Source organism: Heterodontus francisci, chromosome 26 (genome assembly GCF_036365525.1).
Source record: "Heterodontus francisci isolate sHetFra1 chromosome 26, sHetFra1.hap1, whole genome shotgun sequence".
Taxonomy (NCBI): domain Eukaryota; kingdom Metazoa; phylum Chordata; class Chondrichthyes; order Heterodontiformes; family Heterodontidae; genus Heterodontus; species Heterodontus francisci.
The window spans coordinates 25,191,969-25,205,015 of NC_090396.1; the positions used below are offsets into that span (position 1 = coordinate 25,191,969).

The 13,047-nt window shown below is 46.5% G+C and overlaps 1 protein-coding gene and 1 long non-coding RNA gene across 2 annotated transcripts in view; one reads left to right on the plus strand and one right to left on the minus strand.

The window, feature by feature from the left end:
• The window catches only part of LOC137384233 (uncharacterized), a 98,606-nt gene that overhangs the window by 14,440 nt on the left and 71,119 nt on the right, over positions 1–13,047 (plus strand). The window lies entirely within an intron of this gene.
• gsg1l2b (gsg1-like 2b) overlaps positions 1–13,047 on the minus strand; it is a 168,468-nt gene that overhangs the window by 8,735 nt on the left and 146,686 nt on the right. The window contains exon 4 of the mRNA XM_068057945.1: positions 251–362. Coding sequence (XP_067914046.1) covers positions 251–362 — 112 coding nt within the window. The remainder of the gene's footprint in view (positions 1–250; positions 363–13,047) is intronic.

Here is a 13,047-nt window from a genome sequence, read left to right on the forward strand (position 1 = left end):
GAAACTCACTATCACAAAGAATAGTTGAGGCTACAGCGTAGATGCATTCAAGGGAAAGACAGATAAACATGAGGGTGAAAGGAATAGAAGGTTCATAAGTTGGATGAAAAGGGGTGGGAGGTGTGGAGCATAAAATTGCTTCAAATGGCTTGATTTTGTGCTGTACATTCTATGCAATACAACAGCTGACAATCTACAGCAGCTGGACATCAATTGTTATAGTTCACACATTTTACACAATGCCACTTACCAGTATGACCACCCATAATCCCAGGTCTGTGGTCGCCAATCTTCAGGGCCAAGGTTGACGGTCATTTGAAACACAGTCGTATACATCATGTGGGCCACCATGCCCAGGAGACCTGCAACATCAAGTCATAAGGACATTGGATAGTAAGCAAAGCTTAAACTTGATTAGTAATAAGACACTCTTTTATTTATTCTAGCTTTTTTAGTATTCCAGTGGAACATTTTCTGTTTATTGCAGATACATCCAGTTCTTACCAGAATCAAGTGTCTCACAATTAGAGCTGTTGAGATTTGGATCATCTGTGTGAATGCAGTCTGTGTTTGTGATCTCCCACTGTTAATGCTGGCAGAGTTCTGAATTCAGTCCATCAGTAATCTAGCTAAATTAATATTGAGAACTACCTGAATCTAATACACATGTAATCTCCCAGTGTTAATACTAACAGATGCCAGGATTCTATTCATTTTTGCTGTCCCTGAATTAGTATTGGAGCTGCCTGGATTGAACTATGTGTGGTTGACCAGTTTTTATGCTGGTAGATGCCTGGATTCAGTTCATCTGGAATCTCGCTCAGCTAATATTGGGAACTACCTGAATCCAATTCATGTCTGATCTCCCAGTGTTAACACTGACAGAATTTATGGCGTCCCTGAGTTAGTACTGGAGCAGGCTGGATTGAACTATGTGTGGTTGACCAGTTTTAATGCTGACAGATGCCTGGAATCAGTTCATACGTAAACTTCAGAGGAGCAGTGCGTCAACCTGGATTCAATTCCAAAGCAATCTCCCAGGGCTAATACTAAGAGCTGCCTCCAGAGTCGGAAAGCAAAAGGCAACAGACAGGCTGTGAAGAGATAAAGAATACTAAAGAAAAGGATAGAGAGGCAAAAATAAAAGACTGGGGGAATGAGGATATGAGACAAGAGAGAAAAATATATTCAAACTCCATGGCTGTGCATGATGGACACATATCTGCTGCTGTGAACTAAGTTAAATCACAATTGAACTTCTTACACCCAAGATTTACAGCTAGCAACTCTGTTTTATAGAGTCAAACAGTCATTTTCAGTACAGAAGGAGGGCATTCAGCCCATCGAGTCCATGCCGGTTTTAAAGTACTTTTATATTTTACGGATGAATATTGAGGGCTTCTTAAATTTAAGTTGTGTGAGTTCCCAGGGTTATCAGCGAAGGTTGTCTCTATTCATTCAGTCTTTGTGTAAATGGGTTTCCTGTACATGCGATTGCAATCTTCAATGTCTATTGCCTGTTTTGAGAAATCCGAACATTCCTGTTCCTTTCTTCTGGAGGATCTTATCCAGCACTAAGTCCTGCCTGTCTACATTCCTTCTTTTCACTGACAACTGGCTTCTGGTCCCTCAGTTCCACAACTGTAAGATTCTCATCCTTGTGTTGAAATCCTTCCATAGCCTTGCTCCACTCTATCACAGTAATCTCCTCCAATCCTATAAAAGCCCTCCCCCACCATGTTCATTTTCCTTCATGTCTCTGAGAAACTCCTTGGGTTATATTGCTATGTTAAAGACACTAATTGGTGTCAACCATGGCTCAGTAGGTAGCACTCTCACCTCTGAGTTAGAGGTTACCTATTCTAAGCCCCACTTCAGACACATAATCTAGACTGACATTTCCATGCTTTAGTGAGGGAATTCATTACTACTGGAGGTGCCATTTGGACAAGATCTTTAAACCAAAGCTGTGCCACCCTCTCAGGTAGGTGTAAAAGATCCTGGATTTTACCGACCACCCTACATCGGGTTCCGTGGCAGGGGGCCCCTGAAGATGCCTCAGGAAGAGGGCCTCCACGGACCCCGGTGCCGGGAGGGCCGGCCCGATATCGGCAGCAGTGAAGCCTCGTGGCGGCCCCCTCGCGACAGCACCGCAATTTAAATATTTAAATAAATGAAAGTGAGTGAATTAATTAATCTCACGTCACCTCCTGATGTCCCGTCGTGATCCTCAGCCCGGCGGCCGTCACTCCCGCGCCTTCGGATCCCCGTCCAGGGAAACGAGGCAGAACACTTGTGGGGGGGGGGGTTGGGAAGTTTATCAGTGCGGGGGTGGGGGGGGGGGTGGGGGGAATGGGGTCAAATTAGTGTCTTTGATGTAGGGGATGGTGGGAAGGGTTGTAGTTGAAAGTTTGTGCAGTTTGGGAAGGGAGAATGCCAGATGGTAAAGTTAAGTGTTTGGGGGGGGGGGGATGCGGGGAAGGCAAATAATTAATTTAATTGTTTTTGGTGGGGGTGGTGGGAGAGGGGCAAAAGAGATGTATTTATTTATTTTAATTCCATTTCCCTTTAAATATTTACATTTCCTGGTAGGGCTGAGAGCCCTATAAAAATGGCGTCAGCGCCTGCGCACAGGCAGCATTGCCAGGGACAGACAGCCCACATCCTCCACATCATCGGGGGAGCAGCCTGTCCCGGATATTCAAATGAGCCGCCACAAGGAACATTGCGGCGGCTCCGTGACATGCGGCCTGCACGGGCTGGCCGTTGCTTTTTTCGCCTGCCGCCAAAATCGGCGTTGGGCACATAAAATTCAGCCCATTGAAAAAGAGCAAGGGAAAAATCACAGTCAATCTTTATTCCTCAACTATTACCACTGAAATAGATTATCTGGTCATTTATCTTAGTTCAGTTTATGGGACCTTGCTACAGACAAATAGTTCGCCTACATTACAAGAATACTTCAAAAAAGTACTTATTTACCTCCAAAGCACTTTGGGACATCCTAAGGATGTGCAAGGTGCTAAACAGATGCAAGGTGTTGTTGTTGTTGAGGATGGGCTATCTGAGGGTTCGGAGTGATAATGAAAGTCCTTGGTGGGACTTAAGGACCATTCGGTTAAACAGAAGGCTTTTGCCATTATTATGTAAGCAGGAACAGCTGGGCTTCTATAAGTATCCCTTGTTTGCTGTTTCACTTTAGACACAAATAGCAAGTGAAAATGCTTTCACAGATTACACAGAAGAAATGAGAAATACAAGAAAGGATGGTGTGGAGAAGAGTGAGAAGGATAAGAAGGGACATGCAGAAAGGGAATAAGAGAAGAGCAGAAAAATACAAGATAATAGTTTGGCCAGCCCAAGGACATGCATACTGCTGCTTTCAGCCATGTTCATAGTTTTAGCATTAATGACATCTGAAAATATATATGACTGATGATGACGGTCTCAGATCCAGGATATGTCGAAAACTTACTGCACAGGTTCATACTGTGTGTGCCTATATTCAGCTCTGTGTGTGTGTGTGTGTGTGTGTGTGTGTGGTGGGTTAATACTAAGCACTATTTCTAATTCATTGGTCTGGATTTTGTGGTCAGCGGCAAACGAACAGCATTTGCCACACATTATACTTACACTTGCTAACAGAATTTCGATGGGATTTTTCACTGCGATTTGCTGTAATTATGGAGCCGAAACAGCACAGCCCCCTCTAAAGGGAATCTGGGACCTGTATGAACGGGGCAAGCAACAGTGTGTCTCCTCAACCAATCAGATTGAAGAATCCATACTGAGGCACGCAGAGTCTAAACCAGGAAGTGTAATTAGAATATTTAATTCAATGTAAAATCATATATAGAAAGTGAAATACAGAGAAGGAAAGACAGATGGGATTGAGAGAAAAAAAGAGACAGAAAGAAAAAGTAAAATAATTTTTTTTTTTAAATCTCCAACAATAATTAAAATCTGAAAGAATGAGACTGCATACTCGTAAAGGTCAATTTTCAGTGCCAGATAGGTTGCTTGGCAGTAATCAGAACTTACCACACCATTAAACATTCAATTACACTTGAATGGACAAGCCCTAAATTTTTCTGGTGTATTTTGTGGGTAAGTACACCAACTTCATGGTGTTGCATTTATCTGAATGGCGAGTATCTCGGTGAGGTACCAGTGGAGTGAAGCTTGTAGAGGAGCAGTGTAAATAAGACAGAAAATTCCAATTTCTGCATTTAACTGTGCATATGTGGATGCCAGAAGTTGTTGTCCAATTTACTAATTAATAATGGATCATTATTCTTACCACCAAATTTGAGCCATTATGTGTGATATCCTCTGGGCTACAGCCCTTCGCTTTGCAAGCTGGAATGTCAGAACTATGTGTCCTGGCCTGTTGGAAGACCTTACACAAATCAACGATTCTTGGAAAACCACCATCATTAACAACAAGCTCAGTAGACTCAATGTGGACATTGCAGCACTTCAGGAGACACGCCTCCCTGCGAGCGGATTTCTAACAGAGCAAGACTACACCTTCTCTGGCAGGGTAGGGATCCTGAAGAACCAAGACAGCATGGAGTGGGCTTTGTTATCAGAAACTCTTTGCTCAGCATGATAGAGCCACCCTCAAATGGCTCGGAACGCATACTGTCCATCCGACTGTTCACCGCCTTTGGTTCAGTACACCTACTCAGCATCTATGCTCCAACACTCAGCTCCCCACCTGAAGCTAAAGACCAGTTCTACGAGGAACTCCATAATATCATTAGTAGCATCCCCAATACCGAACACCTGTTGCTGTTGGGAGACTTTAATGCCAGGGGTGGGGCCGACCATGACTCATTTCCCTCCTGTCTTGGGCGCTATGGCATTGGAAGGATGAATGAGAATGGACAGAGACTGCTTGAGTTGTGTACCTATCATAACCTCTGCATCACCAACTCATTCTTTCATACTAAACCCTGTCACCAGGTTTCTTGGAGGCAAGATCATGTCGTTGGCACCAGCTGGACCTCATCGTCACAAGGCGAGCCTCTTTAAACAGCGTTCAAATCACACGCAGCTTCCACAGACTGTGACACTGACCACTCCCTGGTGTGCAGCAAGGTTAGATTCGAACCAAAGAAGCTGCATCACTCCAAGCAGAAGGGCCGCCCGCGCATCAACACTAGCAGACTTTCTCATCCACAGCTGTTACATAAATTCTTAAATTCACTTGAAAAAGCCCTTCAAAATAATCCTACAGGGGATGCAGAGACCAAGTGGGCCCACATCAGAGACGCCATCTATGACTCAGCAATGACCACCTATGGCAAACATGTGAAGTGGAATGCAGACTGGTTTCAATCTCACTTTGAAGAGCTGGAACCTGTCATAGCCGCTAAGCGCATTGCACTGCTGAACTACAAGAAAGCCCCCAGTGAGTTAACATCCGTAGCACTTAAAGCAGCCAGACGCGCTGCACAAAGAACAGCCAGGCGCTGCGCAAATGACAACTGGCAACACCTATGCAGTCATATTCAGCTGGCCTCTGACACCAGAAACATCAGAGGAATGTATGATGGCATTAAGAGAGCTTTTGGGCCAACCATCAAGAAGATCGCCCCCCTCAAATCTAAATCAGGGGACACAATCACTGACCAACGCAGGCAAATGGACCTCTGGGTGAAGCACTACCTAGAACTGTACTCCAGGGAAAATGTTGTCACTGAGACCGCCCTCAATGCAGCTCAGTCTCTGCCAGTCATGGATGAGCTGGACGTACAGCCAACAAAATCGGAACTCAGTGATGCTATTGATTCTCTAGCCAGCGGAAAAGCCCCTGGGAAGGACGGCATTACCCCTGAAATAATCAAGAGTGCCAAGCCTGCTATACTTTCAGCACTGTATGAACTGCTTTGCCTGTAGTGGGATGAGGGAGCAGTACCACAGGACATGCGCGATGCCAATATCGTCACCCTCTATAAGAACAAGGGTGACCGCGGTGACTGCAACAACTACCGTGGAATCTCCCTGCTCAGCATAATGGAGAATGTCTTCGCTCGAGTCGCTTTAAACAGGCTCCAGAAGCTGGCTGAGCGTGTCTACCCTGAGGCACAGTGTGGCTTTCGAGCAGAGAGAGCCACCATTGACATGCTGTTCTCCCTTCGCCAGCTACAGGAGAAATGCCGTGAACAACTGATGCCCCTCTATGTTGCTTTCATTGATCTCACCAAAGCCTTTGACCTCGTCAGCAGACGTGGTCTCTTCAGACTACTAGAAAAGATCGGATGTCCACCAAAGCTACTAAGTATCATCACCTCATTCCATGACAATATGAAAGGCACAATTCAACATGGTGGCTCCTCATCAGACCCCTTTCCTATCCAGAGTGGCGGGAAACAGGGCTGTGTTCTCGCACCCACACTGTTTGGGATCTTCTTCTCCCTGCTGCTCTCACATGCGTTCAAGTCTTCAGAAGAAGGAATTTTCCTCCACACAAGATCAGATGGTAGGTTGTTCAACCTTGTCCGTCTAAGAGCGAAGACCAAAGTACGGAAAGTCCTCATCAGGGAACTCCTCTTTGCTGACGACGCTGCATTAACATCTCACACTGAAGAGTGTCTGCAGAGACTCATCGACAGGATTGCGGCTGCCTGTAACGAATTTGGCCTAACCATCAGCCTCAAGAAAACGAACATCATGGGACAGGACATCAGAAATGCTCCATCCATCAATATCGGCGACCACGCTCTGGAAGTGGTTCAAGAGTTCACCTACCTGGGCTCAACTATCACCACTAACCTGTCTCTCGATGCAGAAATCAACAAGCGCATGGGAAAGGCTTCCACTGCTATGTCCAGACTGGCCAAGAGTGTGTGGGAAGATGGCGCACTGACACGGAACACAAAAGTCCGAGTGTTACAAGCCTGTGTCCTCAGTACCTTGCTCTATGGCAGCGAGGCCTGGACAACGTATGTCAGCCAAGAGCGACGTCTCAATTCATTCCATCTTCGCTGCCTCCGGAGAATCCTTGGCATCAGGTGGCAGAACCGTATCTCCAACACAGAAGTCCTTGAAGCGGCCAACATCCCCAGCATATACACACTACTGAGCCAGCGGCGCTTGAGATGGCTTGGCCATGTGAGCCGCATGGAAAATGGCAGGATCCCCAAGGACATATTGTACAGCGAGCTCGCCACTTGTATCAGACCCATCGGCTGTCCATGTCTCCACTTTAAAGACGTCTGCAAACGCGACATTAAGTCCTGTGACATTGATCACAAGTCGTGGGAGTCAGTTGTCAGCGATCGCCAGAGCTGGCGGGCAGCCATAAAGGCGGGGCTAAAGTGTGGCGAGTCGAAGAGACTTAGCAGTTGGCAGGAAAAAAGACAGAAGAGCAAGGGGAGAGCCAACTGTGTAACAGCCCCAACAACCAATTTTATCTGTAGCACCTGCGGAAGAGTCTGTCACTCTATAATTGGCCTTTATAGCCACTCCAGGCGCTGCTCCACAAACCACTGACCACCTCCAGGCGCTTACCCATTGTCTCTCGAGACAAGGAGGCCAAAGAAGAATACTGAGCACTATCTCTGTTTCATTGTGGGATCTCTAATAGGTTCACAGAGTCACTGAATTGTTACCGTGCAGAAGGAGGCCAGTTGGCCCATCATGTCTGCTCTGGCTATCCGAACGAGCAATTCACTTCGTGCTATTCCCCTGCCTTCTCCCCGTAACCCTGTACATTTTTCCTTTTCATATAACAGTCTAATTTCCTTTTGAATGCTTCAATTGAACCTGCCTCCACCACACTCACAGGCAGCGCATTCCAGACCTTAACCACTCGCTGTGTGAAAAAGTTTTTCCTCATGTCACTTTTGCTTCTCTTACCCATTACTTTAAAGCTGTGCCCTCTCATTCTCGATCCTTTCCTTTAACAAGTGGGAAAAGTTTCTTTCTATCCAGTCTGTCCAGGTCCTTCATGATTTTTAATACCTCTATCAAATCACCTCTCAGCCTTCTCTTCTCCAAGGAAAACAGTCCCAACTTCTCCAGTCTATCTTCATAACTGAAGTTCCTCATCCCTGGAACCATTCTCGTGAATCTTTTCTGTACTCTCTCCAATGCCCTCACTTCTTTCCTAAAGTGCGGCATCCAGAACTGGACGCAATACTCCAGCTGAGGCCGAACTAGGACTAATATACAAATTCAACATAACTTCCTTGCTCTTGTACTCTATGCACCTATTAATAAAGCCCAGGATACTGTATGCTTTATTAAGCGCTCTCTCAACCTGTCCTGCCACCTTCAATGACTTATGCACGTATACACCCATGTCCCTCTGCTCGTGCACCCCTTTGAGAATTGTACCCTACGTTTATATTGCCTCTTCATGTTCTTCCTACCAAAATGAAAAATTTCACATTTTTCTGCATTTAACTTCATCTGCCACCTATCCACCCATTCCAGGTTAATTGCTGCTGGCTACTGTGGCTCAGTTGGTTCCAGTCTCACCTCTGAGTCAAAAGGTTGTGGGTTTATAGCCCCATACCAGGGAGTTGAGCACAAAAATCCAGGCTGGCACTTTAGTACAGCACTGAGGGAGTGCTGCACTGTTGGAGGTGCTGTCTTTCAGATAATATCTTTATTAAAAGTCCTGTCTGTGGTTTTGGGTGGATATAAAAGGTCCCATGCCACTGTTTCAAAGAAGAACAGGGAAGTTCTCCCTGGTGTCCTAGCCACTATTTATTCTTTAGCCAATATCACTAAACACAAATTTTTTTTTTGGCCATCATCCTATTACTGTTTGTTATTCCTCGATGGGCTGGTTTAACTGGAGCCTGGTGGGCCCCATGCGCCAGGCCGAAAAGGTGGTGGGAACCCTGCCTCAGCCATTCGGAGGCCCCCCAGCTCTATTTAACAGCACTCAGGCAATTAACTGTCCAGTGCCAGTATTCCTGTCCCTTTAAAGATGGGGATCCCGCCTCCAAGAGATGGCAGCCAATCAGAAGGCCGGCAGCTCATTAGTAACGGCAGCACCACTGGGAGCAGTGGCCACTGCTGGTACTACAGAGGGCCTCGGAAGCAGGCCCAGCGCTGGATACCAGGACCTCAGGTAATTGAGGCGGGGTCGCTGGGGCCAGTCCGGCAGACCCCGGGGAGGGAGGGTGGGCAATGAGTGCAGGGGATGGGGTGCTCAGGGAGGTAGGTTATTTTCCGCCGGGGCTCTCTGTGGGCCGCAGATTGCCCACGGAGGAGACCTCCCACCACCCCCCACCACCGCCCCAAGCCCACCCGGAGGTTGCCTTGTTTCACTGGGTGACCTCGCTGCATGGCAGAGGATCTCCTGGCGCTGGCTTAATTTCAGCGGCGGTGGGAATAGGCCCTTAAGTGGCTGATAATAGAACTCTTAAGGGCCACAATTGGCCTCTGGGCAGCTAGGCTGTCATTGGCCTTTCCCGCACCTGACTTAATTGCGGCGTGACAGGAAGGCAATGGGCCTTCCCCCACCCCCCCGCCTCCTGCCACAATTCTATGGGCCAACTGCCTCCTAGCCCATTTCTGGTGAGCCCATTAAATCCAGTCTACTATGTGCAAGATGGTTGCCGTGCTTTCACTACATTACTACACATCCCTATTCCTCAGAATTGGCAGTGAACCGCTTTGGAACATCCTGGTGTCGTGAAAGGTGCTATATAAAAAAAACAGTTCTTTCTTCCTGAGCACCGTCTCTTTCATTGAGTGCAGTCTTCAATGGTTTAATACTGAGAGTATCTATTGCATTGCGTGTGATTGGATCCAGTCTCTGAGAAATTGTTAAGGTTTAATATAGAGCCTGGGATCAATCTAAGTGCAATCTCCTGTGATTAGTGCAGCCACTAACTGAATTCAGTTCATGTATGACCTCCCGGGGTCAACAGTGAGAGGTACCTGAATTTATGTCCGTGTGCAGTCACCCAGGGTTAGGAATGAGACTCTCTGAATTCCATCCATGCGTTACCTGATGCTAAATTACCCCATTAATGCATCAAATTGTCCTTTTCTAAAGAAATCAGCCAGCAATTTGCATCAGGTGCTTTGTACCAGGCTGACGGACAACCCAGAAGGGCAGAAGCTCAGGCTTCATAACTTTGAAGTACGTTCAGAATAAATATCACTGTCCTCGTTAATGGCGCAATGCAAATTGATAGCAAATAACTCAAGCATGGCTGGAATTTGATCAGATACCCCTTGGTGGCACAATAATGCTTTTGACACTGACAGTTTGTGACACACATACGAACCCAGCAGGCACTTACTCTACTTTCTATGTGAAAACGTCAATGGAGCAACTCAACACACGTTAAACTTCATTCTCCTAGGCTAAATATGAAGTGAAGTATCTGTGTTTAGTCTTGAAAGTATTGTAGCTAATAAGGGCTTCCTCTGTTCAGTTCATGCAATGGTGTGGTATTAAATCGAAAGCCCAAAATGACTCCTGGATATTTCTCCGACAGAAAGTGGCAGAAAACTGGTATTGGTTGTTTGTGCCAAGGCTGATGCCAATCTCTTACCCGTGTGAGCTGAGCTTTCGACAAAAATTAGATGAAGGGCATTTCTTCCAGCTATCTTCTGTTCCATCATATTTAGATTTTACTTCAGTAATACAGTTAATGGGAGTAACAAGTTTGACCACACTATCTCGAACTTCTTCCATTTCTGATGGAAGCCCATGAACCTGAAACATTGGGGGAATTTTAACATGGATGATCGGGTTGGATTGGGTGCAATTTGAAGTGTTAAATGGGCAAAAACTCCAAGTGCGTTAGCAAGCTAGCTCCAACCAGCTGATTTCCGGGTTTTACTGAGTTGGGGCAAGGGGTGAGCAGCCAACCCACTCCCTAGAGGTGGCTGGCCAGGTTTCCTGGGCCTCAGGAAATCCGGCAGCTGCAGCAAGGCAAGTACAGCCTTAGGGAGAAGGCAAGTGTCTTCACAGCACTGCTTACGAACATACGCACATACAAATTAGGAGCAGGAGTAGGCCGCTCGGCCCACAGTAGATCCCTTTTACTGGGAAAAGGCCTGACCTTACCCCCAGAGAGTGCAGTAAACACCAGAATGGTGGTGAATGGCATTGGAGGGCAGTGTATGCCTGTACCTTTACACTGGGTGCACTTGGAGTGCGGACTAGTTTCGGAACAGTGACCTTGGGGATTGTCCCTAGTTTGCCTGTGGATGGGGTTGACCTGCTCCCAGGTCATGATCTGGCGGGGGTGAAGGTGGTAGCTTCCCCAGTAGCGAAAGAGAGACCACAGGAGGTCAGAAAAACAGGGCAGTGGCAAGAGACAGTCCCCTGCAGTTTCCCTGAAGTTATGGTGAATCGGGCCATGATCAAACCAGCTCCCCCAGAGAAGACTGAATTGGCACTGCAGGCAGATGACCATGAGGTCTATTTGTCTGAGACTTTCTTTGGAAAGTTAGAAGACCCAGGGAATGAATTAAATGGCTGTTCCCTAGCGAGCTGGCCCAGTATTGAGAGAGTTAGCACAGGCTGCCCAGTCTGAATTTGAAGCAGAGGGGAGTCCCTGATTGCTACTATTTAAGAATGAGGTACTGATGAGGAAGTGGAGTTCTCCTCACAGACCTGAGAGCAAGCAGTGGGCAGTGGTTCACCAGTTAGTGGTGCTGCAGAGGTACCAGAGAGAAATATTAAGTATGGCCCATGAGATTACAGTGGCTGTACATATATAGCCTGTATACGAAGACCAAAGCCCGCATAAGATAGCAGTTTGACTTGCCAAAACTCCACAAAGATGTGGTGGAGTACTTTAGGAGTTGCCACATGTGCCAGGTTGAGGGGAAACCCCAACCTACAGTGAAATCTGCACCCCTAAGTCCTGTATCGGTATTAGAAGGACCCTCCAGCAGAGGGCTGGTGAACTGTAATGGACCCCCACCGAGAACAAAATGGGACAGGCAGGCACAAGGTTGGCAAAAGGTTAGAAAAGAAAGGGGAAAAAGGGACCAAGAGGGCAGGTTAAAGGAAGTCCGGGAAGAATCCCGGATAAAAACTCCTACTGACTGGCTTCTCCACGAGGTCAGGAATCAGAGCGCCTTTCGGGATGGGGGATCGAACCCCCACCACAAAGGTCTTGCGGCTCCCTCTGGAGTGTTTCCCACCCAAATGGAAACTAAGCCCTGATTTCCAAGCCGGGAATCTGTCAGGGCCAAAGGTTGTACCTGACGCCACAGAATTCAGGGAAACAGACTCTTTCCCTCATGCCATCAGGCCCCTCACTGCTCCCAGCACATTGCAAATAGAAACTCCCCCGGTAACTGTTTGTTTCTCCACAGATGCTGCCTGATCTGCTGAGTATTTCCAGCATTTTCTGTTTTTATTGATGAAATGCAAGTTCTTTTATTAACAGTGAAACTTCAGATTGTCAGCAGCTCTAGGGAAATGGCAGTCTCTCTGGGCTGGATGGTTTCATGAGTTTTCAGCTCGCTGACTATGACATTGAAATACCCGTCGAGAAATAAATCGAGTAGTAAAGTTACTCTTCACTCGCTTGACATTGAGTAGTTTCATTGCAAGGAGATTAACTCTATAGAACTAAAACTAATACTGTTTTAATTAAAAAGTTATATGCAGGTTTTATAGTCTGTCCTCTCCTTCATCTCTCTTTTCCCTTATTGTATGTAATTTTCTCTTTCCCCTTTCTTTGTGTCCTATTTCGAAATATGACAATTCACCTTCTGAGCTTTTTGCTCGCTTTGTTTCATCTTTCTAGCCCCCAATACCAATTTTTTTTATTGCTGAAAGTCAGCTTTAAAGCATATTTTGCTGACTAATTGGGGAGCCTGGGATTTTTGGCCGACTGAGTCAGTCTTTGAGGCATGTTATACCCAGGCAGGGAAGGGGGTTGCCAAATGTATAATTTTGACAGCACCCTATAACGGGTTGGCTGGGCAAGTAAATTCATCCTTGTACTGGAAGTATTAACAGCAGTATTTAAGAGAGTAAGACTGGAATAAGCAATTAACTGTGTGTGCGGACTGCAAAACTATACGCTTAGCTGAAAATCACCCATA